Here is a 16,785-nt window from a genome sequence, read left to right as displayed (position 1 = left end):
TAAGCCGCCCTGGTGCCCCGAGGACAGTCATTTTCAAAAGGGTTCCTTTTTTCTTGAACGAAAATTGAGGGAAGTGGCATCTGGGAACCGAAGTGACAAGGGCAGGTGTAACCCACTTGGCAGCCACACCCACCCCTGCTGTGTGTGCACCTGACACCCGGGCCTGCCCCCACCTGGGCAGCACCTGCCTGCGGGGACGGCTTGCTTGGACTCTGATCGTCCACCGGTCATGTCTGCTGGTCCTGAACCCAGGGCCCTTTGAGTCTGACCCGGAACAGGTCCGCTCATTTGAACAGAGGCGCCAGGCTCAGCAGCAGTGCCCCCTAGGCCAAGAGTGTGCTGACACCCCGCCCAAGGATGGGTCAAGCTGGTAAATGAGACATCTGCTTAGTTCAAGGGCTGGACACTTTTAGTCTCTTGTGCCCTAATTTGACTCTTCCTGTGACCCTCCCTACCTTGCCCCTGCTCACCACCTGCCAAATTCCCCAAGTGTCCTACCAACATGTCAACCCCCTATTTGCAGAGGCTCTACCATTTTGCTGAGTTGCTGAACCTCACTCAGCTTCAGTCTCTTCACCTAGAAGACGGGGTCGATACCATATGCTTTGTCGCAAGGATCAGAGGAGATAATCGGCATGAAGGGCCTGTCTCAAGTGCTGAATCATTAGTGGCTGGGATTTGTAGCTGTTATCTTTTTTTTTTTTTTAATGTTTACTTATTTTTCAGAGAGTGGTCACAAGTAGGGGAGGGGCAGAGAGAGACACACACACAGAATCCAAAGCAGGCTCCAGGCTCCGAGCTGTCAGCACAGAGCCTGACGCGGGGCTCGAACTCACGAACTGCAAGTTCACGACTTGAGCCGAAGTCGGACGCTTAACTGACTGAGCCACCCAGGCGCCCCTGTAACTGTTAAGCAAAAGCACAGGCCAGCAGGTCCTTGCCCTACCCAGGCACCTACTGTCACCGGTCTTGAGGTGACACCAAACGTCCACCTTGGAAGCAGGACCTACAAGAAGGGGTTTGCGTTCTTATTAGCTGTTCTGCTCATGCTACTCCCACATCTTTCCCAGCAGAGAGCAAACTCTGAAGACAACACCATGCCACCTGGCTGTTCCGTAAAACATCAGACAGGCAGATAAAATCTTGCCTTAGATTTGCAATTCTAGCCAACTCCGTGGGTCCCGGCTTATGTGTTTGCTTGTCAGTTTGTAGAAAACAGCCTAAAGATTTTGTTCAAGATGAAGTTATTCTCCCAGGTTGGATAAGATCCGAAGGCAACTCACAAGCATCACAAGGTAGAAGTAACACAGAGGCAGGTGAGAGGTTCACACAGCATTGATGCTGGAATGACAAAGCCCTCTGGAGATGCTGGGATGTGGTGAGTGTATTTTACACATAAGAGGACATGAATTTCAAGGAATGGGGCGGGGGAGGCGAGAGGGAAGACTCTTTTGGGCTGAACTGTGTCTCCCAAAAAAAGAGTGGGGAGTCCTAACCCCCAAAACCTCAGAATGTGACCTTACTTGGTAATAATGCCTTTTTAAAATTTTTATTTTTATCAAAAAAAATTTATGTTTATTTTTGAGAGAGACAGAGTGCGAGCAGGGGAGGGGCAGAGAGAGAGGGAGACACAGAATCCGAAGCAGGCTCCAGGCTCTGAGCCGTCAGCACAGAGCCTGACATGGGGCTCAAACCCACAAGCCATGAGATCAAGACCTGAGCCGAAGTTGGACGCTCAACCGACTAAGCCACCTAGGCATCCCTGGTGATGATGTCTTTACAGATCAAGTTAAAATGAGATCATGAGGGTGGGGGACCCAATCCAGCATGGCCACTGTCCTTATAAGAGGGAGATTTGGACACCGACACAGACCCATAGCGGGAAGACAACGTGAAGAGACACGGGGAGAAGATGGCCGTCTACGAGCCAAGGGGAGAGGCCTTTCCCACAGCCCTAGACGGAACCAGCTCTACCTTATTTCTGACGACTCGCTTTCAGAACTGCAGGCAGTACTTTCCTGTGATTCAAGCCCCCCCGAAACGGTGGGGTGGGGGTTAGCAAGTTCAAACGTTCTGAGGTAGGAGCCTGACAGGTGTGTTCAGGGGACAGCACGGAGGCAGCTGGGACTCAGTGGTCAGACAAGGACTCAGAAAGATGGGGCCATCAGCGTCTTGAGGCCTTTACTCCGCATAAGATGGGAAGCCTGGGGGTGTGAGCAGAGGAGGGACGTGACCTGATTGCTGCCCCGGGAGGTAGGAAGGTAAGAGACAAACGCAAAAGATGAGTTAGGAGCCACTGCAGCTTTCCAGGGGACCGTTGGTGGCTCAGCCGGCGCGGAAGGTGCCACATTCTGGATCCATTCTTCAGGTGGATCTCCTGAAGATGTGAATGTGGGGTAGGAGAGGAAGGAGTCGTTGTGACAATGCCCTGACAACGGAAGGGCTGAGGCCATCAGCGCCCCACTCACGGGAGGCTGAGGTACGCTGGCGGAAGACGGAGGTCACACGTTTGGGGTGTGGGACATTCTGGGCCGTGGGGAGCGTGAGGGGCCACTCCGACTCAGGCCGTCTGGGGCTAGGGAGCGTGGTTTGGGTTGGAGACACCAACGGTGGCCTTGTCTTCAGAAAGGTGGCACTTAAGATCATGAGATGAGAGGACCCCGGACTGAGTCCAGGGCACTCGGACTTGAGTGTGGCAGAAGAGGAGGAACCTGCGAAGAAGCTGGAAAGGAGCCGGCGGTGAGGGAAGGGGAAGACCTGGGACATGGAGGGAAGAACGTGCTGGAGGTGGGAGAGACCGCGTTTGGGGGGCCATGGCAGGGGCCACGGACTGGTGTACTGGGCAGGACCCCTAGGCGGGCCATCGTGGGGACCCTGGTGACCTGAACACAAATGGTTACAGCCGAGTGGAGGGAGCCACACGGACCCCACTTTTAGGACGTGTCCACGAGACACAAATGCAAGGAGTAGACACTCCTGGCGGGAGGTATGGCGTATACCGAAAACACATCAACTAGTTGCCCCACGTCCGTTTGCAGAAGCAAAGACCGAGCCTGGGGAGGGAGACTTGCCCCTCGGCAAGGAGCGCTGAAAACCAAAGATACACCTAATTCACTGGAGGAGACACATGGCCCGCCAGAGAAACATACACGTGTATTAAATCGCTAAATTCTCCAAGAAACAGCATCGTACAGCTGACCCTTGAACAACACAGGTTTGAACCCTGTGGGACCGCTTACATATACATCTTTTCCGACACATACAGGACAGCGGTGTAAAATGTATTCTCTCTTCCTTGATTTTCTTAGCGTTTTCTTTTCTCTGGCTTACTTTATTGTAAGAATACAGTGTATAATACAAAATATGTATTAATCGCCTGTGTATGTGATCGGTAAGGCTTCCAGTCCACGGCAGGCAGGTTAAGTTCTGGGGGAGTCTGAAGTTATCCCTGAATTTCTGACTGCGTGGGGGTGTCAGCGTCCCCAACTCTGGTGCTGTTCAAGGATCAACTATAGTTTTATATTCTTTTGATTTCACTTCCTGATATCTGAAATATTCTTTTTTATATTAACTCTAGTTTTCTAATATAATCAAGGAGATATAGCTACATAGATACACATGGATATACATACATGTATGCATATATACACATGTGTAGAGCCCTACACATATTTACATATTGGGGTCAGAATGTCTTTCAGTCTAATCTTGTTCTTGGATTGTATCTGCTCTATTTGTGACACTTCTTGACAAACCTCAAGTTCAAAGTTGCTGTCAATGCCATCATGCATGAAAGGATTATCCTCTGCGATGACCTCCACAAATTTGGCTGGTGTCAATTCTTTATTTATCATTTTAAAGTCCTGTAAAAGAAACAACCAATTCAACTATAATTGCCTATAATTACAGACAGTTACATATTTAGAAAAAAATTTTTTAGCGTTTATTTATTATTGAGAGACAGACAGAGAGAGACAGAGCATGAACGGGGAAGGGACAGAGAGAGGGAGACACGGAATCTGAAGCAGGCTCCAGGCTCTGAGCTGTCGGCGCAGAGCCTGACGCAGGGCTCGAACACACAGACCGTGAGATCATGACCTGAGCCGAAGTCAGACCCTTAACTGACTGAGCCACCCAGGCACCCTGATAGTTACATATTTTTAACGTCAATTTATATCCATATAACATTTTAAGGAGGTGTTCTAGAAATGAGTATCTTTGAAACCGACCCTTTTGAAAAGCATTCTAGATTAACATTGATATTTACCTCTCTAGACCTACCCTAATCCCTTTGCAAGGAAAGTGTTTTTAGAAGCATAAACACAGGGGTGCCCAGGTAGCACAGTTGGTTAAGTGTTCGACTCTTGATCTTGGCTGAGGTCATGACCTCACCGTTTGAGGGATCAAACCCAGTGCTGACAGCGCAGAGCCTGCTCGGGATTCTCTCTCTCCCTTTCTCTCTGCCCCTCCCCGACTTGCACTGTCTCTGTCTCTCTCAAAATAAATAAATAAACTTAAAAAAAAAAAAAGCATAAACACAGGATGGAGGGTATGATGATCCGGACATGAGATATCAACCCAGCTACACAGGTGGGGAAATGCTGGACGGGGGACCGAGGAACCCAGGATGCCGTGGGCACTCAGGACGGAGACCCCTCTGGAAGTAACACTCCAGGTAGGGCTGAACACACGAAGTCTCGCTGAAAGTCTAGGTGAAGGCCCTATCCGCGTCAAAGCTGAAAACAGGTTTGCTTTCTGAGATACTGAACCAGAGAGCATTCAGCCCAGAAAACACCATTTTCACTAAGGTCAGTGCTGCTTTTCAGGATTAGGAGAACGTGCACTTCATAAGGCCTGGCTCCATGCTGGCCCTCCCTCCACTCCATCCTAAGCACCATGCAAACCAGGTTCCACATTCTTTGTTTTTTTTTTTTTTTTAATGTTTATCTTTGAGAGAGAGAAACGGAGTGTGAGGGAGACACATACTCAAAAGCAGGCTCCAGGTTCTGAACTGTCAGCACAGGGCCCCACGCGGGGCTTGAACTCATGAACCACGAGATCATGACCTAGGCTGAAGTCGGACGCTTAACAGACTGAGCCACCCAGGCGCCCCGAGGCTCCTAGGTTTTAATGGAAGGATCGTGCTGACACCACTGGTCCATCTGAACATCGCTAAAAGGGAACATTCCTGAGGCAAGGTGACAGGAAGTACACAGAACCACCTGTGGCTTTTGTCCGGGCAAGAAAAAACCCGAATCCATACAAGCCTCTAACTGTCCTGCTTTAGTGGAAAGACGGGGAAAAGTAGAACAGGGTAATCAACTCTGATAGCATGCAGCCAGCCCGAAGCGGATGTGTGACCAATCCAGAGGGACAGCTGACCTCGTGTCTTCAGTAAGGGGCCATGAAGAAAGGGGGGAGTGAACGAACAGCTGGTACGATACCCCCCAAAGCTCACCTATTCCCAAAAGCTGTTTTCCTGTATTAGACACCAGGCTGCTGTCAGTTTTTCGTATACATACGACACCGTTAGACTTTTCCCTATTCCCTGTTAGTATTCGACCCTTCCCGTTTTATCATTTAACTTCCCACAGGCGTGAATTCAAACAAAAACTACCAAAAGTTGGCATGAGAATACTGTTAAACTAGGTGTTCTCGCTAACTTTTAAACTAATAACTTCTTTAAGTTACTTTCTGATGAATAATAATTTTTGTCAATGACACTGGCGTCCCTCCCCACCCCGTCTTCTCTTACACGGCAAGGTCTGCGTTAGCAAAGACACTGTGGCCCCGTCGCCTGGGTCCTTCCCTCACTGGGAAGGAAGCACGTGGGGCCAGTGTTCCCAGACCCCGGAATTACTCGCTTCTGCCCAAAGAGGCCCAGTAAACATTCGTTGGCTATGGAAACCCAACCTGGATCTCACGATGTGTGTGTCGTTGCTAGAACACGTTGCCTTTCTTTAATGAAAACCCAAATGCCTGTTAATATGAAACCAGTCTTGGGGCGCCTGCGTGGCTCAGTCAGTGGAGCGTCGGACTTCGGCTCAGGTCATGATCTCACGGTCCGTGAGTTCGAGCCCCGCATCGGGCTCTGTGCTGACAGCTCAGAGCCTGGAGCCTGTTTCCGATTCTGTGTCTCCCTCTCTCTCTGCCCCTCCCCTGTTCATGCTCTGCCTCTCTCTGTCTCAAAAATAAATAAAAACGTTAAACAAAAATTAAAAAAAATATATATATGTGAAACCAGTCTCGGTCACGAGCGCTTACTTTCAACATCCAGAGGAAGTGTCGCACCTTCATGGACGGCTCGTGGGGAGGAGCCGCGTGCGGTCTGCAGTAAACCGTGTAAATCTCCCAGCTCTTGTTGATGTGGCTGATGGAATAGAGCGTCCGCTGTTGCCCACTGAATAAATTGCCTAAAAACATAATGCAACGATAAACCGTCAAAAAAGGATTACAAAGCTACATTTTGGAAAAAGAAGTGACAGTCAATATAATGCTGCTGGTTTTGTATTTACCTTTTACGCGGCCGGCATTTGGGTGAATGTTCTCAGTCATCAGTTTCGTAAAACACAGAAAGAGTGATGGGCTTCTGTTTCTGACGAGAAAGATCTAGTCACCTCTCTGTCCAGCAGGTAGAACCTAATTCCTCTCTCCCTGAGTGTGGGGTGGATTTAGTCATTTGCTTCGAACCACAAGGGTACAGAAGGGGAGACACAGTAGGTTTATGGTAGACCGTCGTGCCTCCCGCCACCTTCACTGAGTGATCGGGACTAACGTCACCAGTACCAAGACAGATCAACACCACGTCCCCCTGATGTGATGGGCTGCCAAGGGCATTTCACCTCCGTGCCGTTCTTGCCCCAAACCCAAGCCTCAGTGCAATGATGAAAAATATATCAGCAGACCAAAATCAAGGAACATTTTACAAGATAACTGACCAAGAGTTTTCCAAAGCATGAAGGCCATAAAAGACAAAGTCTGAGAAATTATCACAGGTTGTAGGGACTAAGGAGATAGGAGACAACTAAATGCAAAGAACGTGGATCAGAAAAGGGACATTATTGGGAAAACCCGGGAAACCCTAATAGTGTCCATGACTTAGTTAATGGTATTATATCAACGTTAATTTCTTAACTTCCACAGGTGCATCGTGGTCGTGTACAATGTCATTAAGGGCAGCTGAGTGAAGGGTGTGTAGGAACTCAAGTACTAACATGGCAACACTCCTGGAAAACTTATTTCCAAATAAAAAAAGACAAGGGATCAATTTTCTCTGACGGGATCAATCAATTTATTATTCCCCATCTGAGAAAGATGGGGAAATTCGGGCCTGAGGAAGGACTAGTGTTGACTATTTCCGATCAAAACCCTGAGAGCAAGTTTCAACATTGAAACACGACTCACCTCGGAAGGGGCTTCAGAAGTGTAATCTGGCATCCGATGGTTTTGTGGTTAATATTTGTGAAACGCTTTTGTTTCTGGCCCTTCCCTTCGGGAGTATGTAAAAGTAGTCACGCACGTCAAAGAAAAGTGGGCACCACTGTAGCTCAGGACTGATTAGGTCTCCCCTGCCCTCTCCGAGCTTCAGAAGTGGTACTTACCGGAATTCTTTGTGATGGATGTGGTAAGCCAATTGCAGGAGATAATTCAGAAATGTTCTCAAAAGTATTGTTGTAAATGGAGAATGAATTTCTTCAACCGGAATGTCATTATTGGCTACAATAAAGGAAATTGGAAAGGATGCCTAGTACTTTGTTTTTAATCGAGGTAGAACTGACGTATAACGTTGCATTAGTTTCCCGTGTACGACGCCATTCACTAGGTGCTGCAACATGACCACCACAGTAAGACTGGTTGACACCCTTCGCCTACGTAGTTACAAAAATTTCTCCTTTATTCTGGCGTGAGGACTTTTAAGATTGACCTTCTTAGCAACTTTTAAATAACCGTCATTTTTAACTATAGTCACCATGCCGCACGTTACATCCCCATGACTTACTTATTTTGTAGCTGGAAGTTTATACCTTTTGACCCCCTTCACCCATCTCTTCGATCCCTCCCCTCTGGCAACCACTACTCTGTTCTCTGTATCTGTGAGCTTGTTTCTTTGTTCTTTAATTTTTATTTAATTATTTTTAATATTTCATTATTTACTTTGAGAGAGCTTCAAGTGGAAGAGGAGCAGAGAGAAAGAGAGGGAGAGGGAGAATCCCAAGCCAGATCTGAGCTGTCCGCACAGAGCCCAACAAGGAACTCGGTCCCACGAACCATGAGATCATGACCTGACCCGGAATCAAGAGGTGGATGCTTAAACCACTGGGTCACCCAGGTGCCCCTTCTTTGTTTTTTCAGATTTGACATACAAGCGAGATCCTATGCTATTTGTCTCTGTCTTATTTCACTTAGCATAACACCCTCAAGGTCCATCCGTGTTGGTTGCAAATGTCAAGACTGCATTCTTGACGCCTCGTATTTTCTAAAACCTTCTATTTTATTTGCTCCTGGTATACAAGTCAAAGAAGTGAGTGTGACAGAGTACCTTTTCTCGTAGTGAATACTATGAACAGCGTAAACGCACCCACCTAAAACTTAAGTACCGCACGAAAGACCTAGTCACTTATCAGGAAAGTTGCAAGAGACCTTGTCCCAGTATCTTTCGGAGTTCAGCATGGTCTGAGCCACGTTTGATTCTAATGGTGACTCTGACTCTAAATGGACTCAAAATCTGTGTCCGACACTTACATTTCAAGTAAATAAGTATCAGTCCTGATATTTTGTTTTCCCAGTAGATAATTTGAGGTTGTCAAGGCCTGCTTCCCAGAATCTGGCTGAAAGGAATAGAACCTTCAAAGTTGTTAAATCTATTGCCATGAACTTTCTAATTTGAAATCAAGCCCAAGCCCACCTCAAGTGTTTTCTCGGCTACTGGCCCTCCCTGATCCTCTCTGCTTCGGACCTCACAATTTACTGGGTTGTTTTAAACTATAGATCAGAGGCAGGCAAACTTTTCTGCCAAGAGACACACAGTAAATATCTTTAGGCTTTGTGGGCCACAACCCCTCAGTTCTGACATGACAGGGCAAAAACAGCCACAGACAGTGCATGAGGAAATGGACATGGCTGTGTTCCAATAAAACTTTATTTATAAGAACAGGCAGGGGGCTGGCCTTGGCTCACAGGCCCTGCTGTAGATGGTCTTTTACTGTTGCCATTATTTCACGAGAGTGTCTCAGGTACATTTTAAGCACCTTGAGAAGACGGTGTGTTGATCTCTGGAACGTCTCTCCCGGGATTTGCCTTCGTCACTCCCTCCACATTTCCTGACTGGTTTCATGGAGACATGTCACACCAATCTTTAACCCAAAAGACCTGAAGGACCGGGACACTCACCGCTTAATACCCTGTCCATATCAGCAAGAGTTATATTATGGTGATGAAATTTGCAATCTTTTAGAAACCTCCAGAAGTGAAGCTTTGTCATCAGAAAGGTGTTATCCAGAGAGCGATCACATCCTAGGCTGCTGTAGAAGCTATAGATTCTTCTTAATTCTGTAATATTTCTTAAGACAGCATATTCCACCTACAAAGAGAAAGCCATGCACGTCTTAATCTTACCTAATAAGAACAAAAGAGAGACAACACCTGCTTTATAAATTAAGTGAGATAATACAAGTGAAGTAATAGCATTTACCGTTGACCACTATAAGGGCTCAGCAAATGTTGTATTTTCCCTGCTCATCCCCAGGTCAATAAAATGCAATTTCTGAATAACATTAAAAAATGTGCTGTTATCAGGAGAGACCGGGTGGCTCAGTCAGTTAAGCGTCCAAGTCTTGGTTTTGGCTCAGGTCATGATCTTGTGGCTTTGGGTTCAAGCCCCATTGGCAATCTACGCTGGGCGGGGAGCCTAAGATTCTCTCCCTCCCTCTCCCTCCAACCCCTCTCCCCTGCTCACACTCTCTAAAATAAAAAACAAAACAAAACAAAAAAACTATAAGAAAACACTTTTGGAGGCATTTCTAAGAACTGAGTTACAGAATTTTTTCACTTTCTAGATCTGATACTTCTTTTGTAATTATAAGGTAAGATAGACTTTAAATCCATATTTGTTTCAATTAATGTTTACTTATTTTTGAGAGAGAGACAGAGACAGAGTATGAGCAAGGAAGGGGCAGAGAGAGAGAGGGAGATACAGAATCCAAAGCAGGCTCCAGGCTCTGAGCTGTCAGCACAGAGCCTGACGTGGGGCTTGAACTCACAGATTGTGACATCATGACCTGAGTCGAAGTCGGGAGCTTAAGTGACTAAGCCACCCAGGCAACCCCAAATCTGTAATTTTTAAAAGACCTACCTGTGTTGACATGGAAAGAACTCCAAAGTGGAAAGTAAATGATATGTACATAAAACAAAAAAAAATAATATAAGAAAATCTCTCCTTTTTGGGTGTATCAATGGATGTTTATTCATCTAAAAATGATATTGTAGGAGAACATTGAATGGCTATTATTAAATACACATGAGCAGACATTACAGGAGCAGAATTCTCCCAATTCTAGTTATGTTTGCTCAGAACAAAACTGGAAAGGTGGTCACCACATTTGTCTGGGTGAAGATTCTGTTTTACTTCTCCTTATCTGCATTTTCTAAATTTTCTACAGGTGTTGTGTACCATTTTTGTAACTCGAGAAAGTCACAGAAGTTCTTGTTTTTAATGACAGCCTGACAGCAGATGAAGCGAGTAATACCAGGAGACCGAATTACGATGCTGGCCGGGAGAAGAAAGGAGGATGGGAGTGGACAGTCACCACTTTGAGACCCACAGAACCGGGACCAGAGGAGGCCAGAACGAGGCAGGGCAAAGGGGCAAGGATGCCTTGCAATTTCGAGGCACCAGTGGTGCGCGTGTTGCAAACATCTTCATCCATGGTTTCATGGAAGACTCATACCAAGCCCCAGCCAAAGCAGGAATCACGATGCTAACATGTCATTTGGTGGATGTGATTTTCCAGATGTTAATCAAATGAGGTCTGCGCACACAGAATTTTCTCTGGCTCTATGGATTTCTAGAGTTGTAATGATTTCTAAGGGTTTCGAGTTCTTTTGAATCCCAGCAGCCCATAATGACGCACAGCAGAATTCATGTCCTGCGGAGTGGGGTGGCCACAGCCTTGGCCTTCAGACCAAGCTGGGGGTGAGGGTTAACTTTAGCCTTGTGGGCTCTGAGGCAGTAGTTAACTCGCTGAGTCCCTCTATCTGGCCTTCTGTTTTCTCACAAAGCCTGTTCACTAAGTTTGCCGTGCAAATACGGTACATGAAGCATCTATCAGGCCTGTAAAAGACACTCGACACAGGAGATCCACCGTCAGCTGTATGTTTCCAAGACTCTGGAGACTATTAATATTTAAGCCTAAAACGTAAATGCATAACAATACAAAAGGCTTTTACCTGCTTCTTTTCCTCTGCTTGGTGTTCCTTGGGGTACATATTCAGCAAAAAACTTAGATTCAGCTCAATGCTCGACCCTAACACAGAATTACTTTCACTGCCATCAAGCTTTCTGATAATTTCTAGCAAATAAAGGCAGACAGAGGGGATAATTGTGAAAAGCAAGGTTAAAAGTTTTCAATGTTATTTCAACTAGTAAATTAAAATGCTTTTGGAAAAAAATAAAACGATTTTGGAAGTTAAAAAAAATTTTTTCAATGTTATGTCAAAATGATTTTCCACCTGGGAACCTGGGTGCGTCAGTCAATTGAGCATCTGACTCTTGACTTCGGCTCGGGTCATGATCTCAGGGTCATGGGATCGAGCCCTGTGTCAGGGTTCACACTGAGCGTGGAGCCTGCTTAATATTCTCTCTCCTTCTGCCCCTCCCCCCTACTCACACATCTGCTCTCTTAAATATTAAAAAAAATTAAAAAAAAAAAAGATTTTCCATCAAAGTAGGATACAAGAGTATTCAAAAAACCTATTAAGAAAACAGTTTTGGGGTGTCTGGGTGGCTCAGTCGGTTGAGCATCTGACTTCAGTTCAGGTCATGATCTCATGGTTCATGGGTTTGAGCCCCGTGTTAGGCTCTGTGCTGACAACTCAGAGCCTGGTGCCTGCTTGGGATTCTGTGTCTCCTCTCTCTGTCTCTCCCCTGCTCACACTCTGTCTCTCTCTGTCTCTCAAAAATAAATAAATGTAAAAAAATACTTAAAAAAATTTTTTTAACGTTTATTTATTTTTGAGACAGGGAGAGACAGCATGAAAGGGGGAGGGTCAGAGAGAGAGGGAGACCCAGAATCCGAAGCAGGCTCCAGGCTCTGAGCTGTCAGCACAGAGCCCGACGCGGGGCTCAAACTCACAGACCATGAGATCATGACCTGAGCCGAAGTCGGCCGCTTAACCAACTGAGCCACCCAGGCGCCCCCAAAAAAATTTTTTTAAAGAAAGCAGTTTCTCTCAGGAAACTTCTGTTTTCTTTCTTTTTTTTTTTTAATTTTTTTTTTTTAATATTTATTTAGTTTTTGAGACAGAGACAGAGCATGAACGGGGGAGGGTCAGAGAGAGAGGGAGACACAAAATCTGAAACAGGCTCCAGGCTCTGAGCTGTCGGCACAGAGCCCGACACGGGGCTCAAACTCACGGACCGTGAGATCATGACCTGAGCCGAAGTCGGACGCTCAACCGACTGAGCCACCCAGGCGCCCCGAAACCTGTTTTCTAAAGTAGTGGGTGTATTTTGATGAGTGGATTCCGTAGATAATACAGGTTAATTTGTGTGCAGCTGACAGGAGAACACCCCTACCAGCACTGATGGAGGATCCCTGGCACCAGCTCCTGAAGGAAGATTCTGAAGACCCATCCAGGTGACTTAAGAACTCAACTTCAAGATTTGGAAACTCCACTATGTGGTCGTTAGAAAATGGGCCATCATACACACGCCCATTCTTGAACGTTAATCGGCCCTGCAGACAGAGAGATTGACAGTTCAGGAAAACCACTGGTAATGTGCGTCTGTATCTTTTTCAAAGGTTTGGAGTTTTTTTGTTTGTTTTTAAGATATGCCCTTAGCCCAGGGTACCTGGGTGGCCCAGTCAGCTTCTGACTTCGGCTCAGGTCATGATCTCATGGTCTGTGTGTTCGAGCCCCGCGTCAGGCTCTGTGTTGACAGCTCAGAGCCTGGAGCCTGCTTCGGATTCTGTGTCTCCCTTTCTCTCTGCCCCTTCCCCTCTCACACTCTGTCTCTCTCTCTTTCAAAAATAAATAAATATTAAAAAAAATTTTTTTTTAATATGTACTTAGCCCACATAGAATCAGGCTCTTAGAGTCTCACATCACTGTAAGTCCTCTCTCTTCCTTCTCTTCCTTTCCCATCTGTCCCAAGAGCTCTCTCCAATTACCCCTAGGTCACAGAAGGTATCTTATCAAACCATGCTAGTGACCAGCAGAGTGTCTATCACCAAAGAGGGGCTCTCTTGGGATCTGTCCAACCCAGGCCAATAGTCAGTCTGATTGAGAGGTAAGCACATGACCCAAGTCAGCTCAGCCAAACTAAAGACATCTGTGGAAAGCTTCCTGGGAAAGAGTTTCTTCTCTCCTTCTACTTAGTGTGTATGTGGATATGAAGCCTGGAGCCACAGCAACTTATGGTCATGAGGGAGGGGCAGCATAAGAGTGAAGCTGACAGCATGGCAGGAGACGTCTCCTGGGGAGAGGAAGAACACCCTCAACATCGCTGAGTTGCTGGATCAAAGCAACCTTGCAACCCACTTCTTTTTTAAAAAAATATATTTATTTTGAAAGAGAGAGAGAGAGCGTGCATGAGCATGGGGGAGGGGGAGAGGGAGAGAGAGAATCCCAAGCAGGCTCCACACCATCAGCGCAGAGCCCGAGGTAGGGCTCAATGCCACGAACCGTGAGATCATGACCTGAGCCGAAACCAAGAGTCGGACGCTTAATCGATGGAGCCCCCCAGGTGCCCCCAAATCCACTCATTCCTTAACACTTACAGATTATTAAGCTAGGTATTCCGTTACTTGTGACCAAAACCACCCTCACACACATGTACATAACATAAACCAACAAAATAACTTCTAAATACACTTTTAGATATTGATGATATGTTGGAAATTATTCTAAAATTTGTATAGTTATCTTAATAAGACAGTAGGCTATCCTATGCAAAAACGGATGATGCACTTTACCAGAGAATGACACTCCTTGTACTGTAATTTAGTTGCTTTACAAACTCTTTAAAATGTACTCTTCACACATCTGCACTCACCATGCCGTGTTTTTTATTGGAGACCCATTGTCCCTCATACATGGCTCCGCTGGCATAGTAAAATTTTCCATGGCCATGACGATATCCATTTACAAACTCTCCTATGTATTCATTTCTCAAAGGGTACTGGGAGTTGGGGATTCTCTTTAGAAACCATGAATGTGTTCCAAAGCCATTCTGAAAGGAAAGCAAATTTCCATGAGGAATGCCCAAAATATTTTCTCTTTTTACCTGAATCCATTTAAAATTCAGATAATAGATCATAACAATAACTCATTTGAAGGGACAAAGAACCCCCTGCCTCTGTCACCCACCATCTATTTTTGGTCCCTTTGAATCTGACTCCTTTAGGTACCTCATATAAGTGGAATTATATAGTATTTGTCCTTTTGCAACTGGCTTATTTCACTTAAGCATAATGTCTCCAAGTTTCATCCATCTTATAGTATGCGTCAGAATGTCCTTCTTTTAAAAAAATTTTTAATTTACATTTATTTCTTTTTGAGAGACAGAGTGCGAGCAGGGGACGGGCAGAGAGAGAAGGAGACACATAATCCGAAGCAGGCTCCAGGCTCTGAGCTGTCAGCACAGAGCCCGACGCAGGGCTCGAACCCGCGAACAGCGAGATCATGACCTGAGCCGAAGTCAGACACTTAACTGACTGAGCCACCCAGGCACCTCATAGAATGTCCTGCCTTTTAAAGACTAAATTATATTCCATTGTATGTTTTTATCATCATCCACTTGTTTATTCATTCATCCCATTGTGTCTGTTGAAGACATTATGCTAAATGATATAAGCCAGTGGCGGGGGTGGGGGAAGGGGTTACGGGGAGTGAGTGTTTAATGGGGACAGAGTCTCAGTTTGGGAAGATGAAGAGTTCTGGAGATGGATGGAGGTGATTCACAACAGTGTGAAAGTGCTTAATGCCCCTGAATTGGACACTTAAGAATGGTTAAGATGGTAAATTTTATGTTATGTGTGTTTTACCACAATTAAAAACTAAAAAGAAACCTGGGGTAGCTTTATTCCTATCAGAAAAGACTTCAGAGGAATAGAAATTATCAGGGCTAAAGAGGGACATTACAACATGATAAAAAGGGTCAACTCACCAAGAAGACATAACAATCCTACACGTAACAACAGAGCCTTAAAATATATAAAACAAAAATTGATAGATTTGGAAGAAATAGACAAATCTACAATTATTTTTGGACACTTCAACACTCTCCTCTGAGAAATGGGTAGAAAAAGTAGACAGAAGAGAGTAATGTGCTATAGAAGAAATGTGATAAAGAACAACACTACCAACCAACTTGATCTAATTGGCATCTACAGAATACTCCATTCAACAAAAGCAGAAATGCACATAACATTCACTGAAAAAGACCATATTCTGGGCCATAAAATAAACCACAACATATTTAAAAGAAATGTAATAAGTGTGTAAAGAACACAAAGTATGTTCTCTGATCACAATAGAATTAAACAAAAAATCAATAACAGAAAGAAATCTGGAAAAAGTCTCCAAACATTTGGAAATTAAGCAATATACATCAAAATAATTTATATTCAAAAGAGGAAGTCATAGGGAAATTAGAAAATATTTGAACTGAACAAAAGTTAAAAGCATATCAGAATTAATGGAATACAGATAAAGCAGTGTTAGGAGAAAAAATTTTAGTATTAAATGTTTGTATTAGAAAAGAAGAAATGTCTCAAATCAATAAAACTTCCATAGTACAACTCAAGGAGAAGAGCATAGTAAACCTGAAGCACGTAGAAGGAAAATAATAACAAAGAGCAGGTATCAAATTAAAAACTCAAAACCATCAAGAGAAAATAAATAGCACGAAAACTGGCTCTTACAGAATTTTCATGACACGGCTACATCTCTAGCCAGGACTGAAGAAAAAAGAGAAAACACAAAGTACTGATACCAGAAGAAACAGGGAACATCACTATAGATCTCCTATACTATGGATTAAAAGAATAACAAGAGAATATTATGCACAGCCATATGCTAATAAATTTCTATGAAATGGACAAATTCCTTCAATAACACAAACTTCCAAAATTTACTCAAGAAGAAACAGATAACCTGAATAGTGCATTATCTATTTTTAAGTGTTATTTTATAGTTAATATACAGTTAACTTATTGTTAATCTTGTCACAAAGATAGCTCCAGTCCCAGAAATCTTCACTGGCATCTTCAGGTAAATGGCTCCAGAAGAGAGAATACCAATTCTACAAACTCAGGAAATTAAAAAGAACACTTTCCAACTCATTTTATGTGGCACGATTACCCTGGTTACTAAAATCTGGCAAAGATATTAAATGGAAAGAATACTAAAGATCAAAATCTCTCATGATCATAGACACAAAAATTTTCAACAAAGTATTAGGACATTGAATCTAGCAACATATAAAAAGGATAATATAATCATGGTCACGTCAGGTTGATATCACTGGAATACAAGGTTCATTCAACATCTGAAAATCAATCAAAG

General features: G+C 44.6%; 1 protein-coding gene across 1 annotated transcript in view; it reads right to left on the bottom strand.

Annotated features, from left to right (window-relative positions):
* Positions 1–16,785, bottom strand: part of RSPH10B (radial spoke head 10 homolog B) — a 61,784-nt gene that overhangs the window by 23,252 nt on the left and 21,747 nt on the right. The window contains exons 7-14 of the mRNA XM_047089419.1: positions 14,273–14,449; positions 12,794–12,953; positions 11,446–11,567; positions 9,391–9,580; positions 7,602–7,716; positions 6,516–6,595; positions 6,265–6,413; positions 3,756–3,863 (exon numbers count right to left, since the gene is read on the bottom strand). Of these exons, the coding sequence (XP_046945375.1) occupies positions 3,756–3,863; positions 6,265–6,413; positions 6,516–6,595; positions 7,602–7,716; positions 9,391–9,580; positions 11,446–11,567; positions 12,794–12,953; positions 14,273–14,449 (1,101 nt within the window). The remainder of the gene's footprint in view (positions 1–3,755; positions 3,864–6,264; positions 6,414–6,515; positions 6,596–7,601; positions 7,717–9,390; positions 9,581–11,445; positions 11,568–12,793; positions 12,954–14,272; positions 14,450–16,785) is intronic.

This window comes from Lynx rufus, unplaced genomic scaffold (genome assembly GCF_022079265.1).
Source record: "Lynx rufus isolate CCGP_SWC_20201006 ecotype Redwood Valley unplaced genomic scaffold, mLynRuf1.p SCAF_27, whole genome shotgun sequence".
Lineage (NCBI taxonomy): Eukaryota > Metazoa > Chordata > Mammalia > Carnivora > Felidae > Lynx > Lynx rufus.
This window is presented reverse-complemented; position numbering and strand designations above follow the sequence as displayed.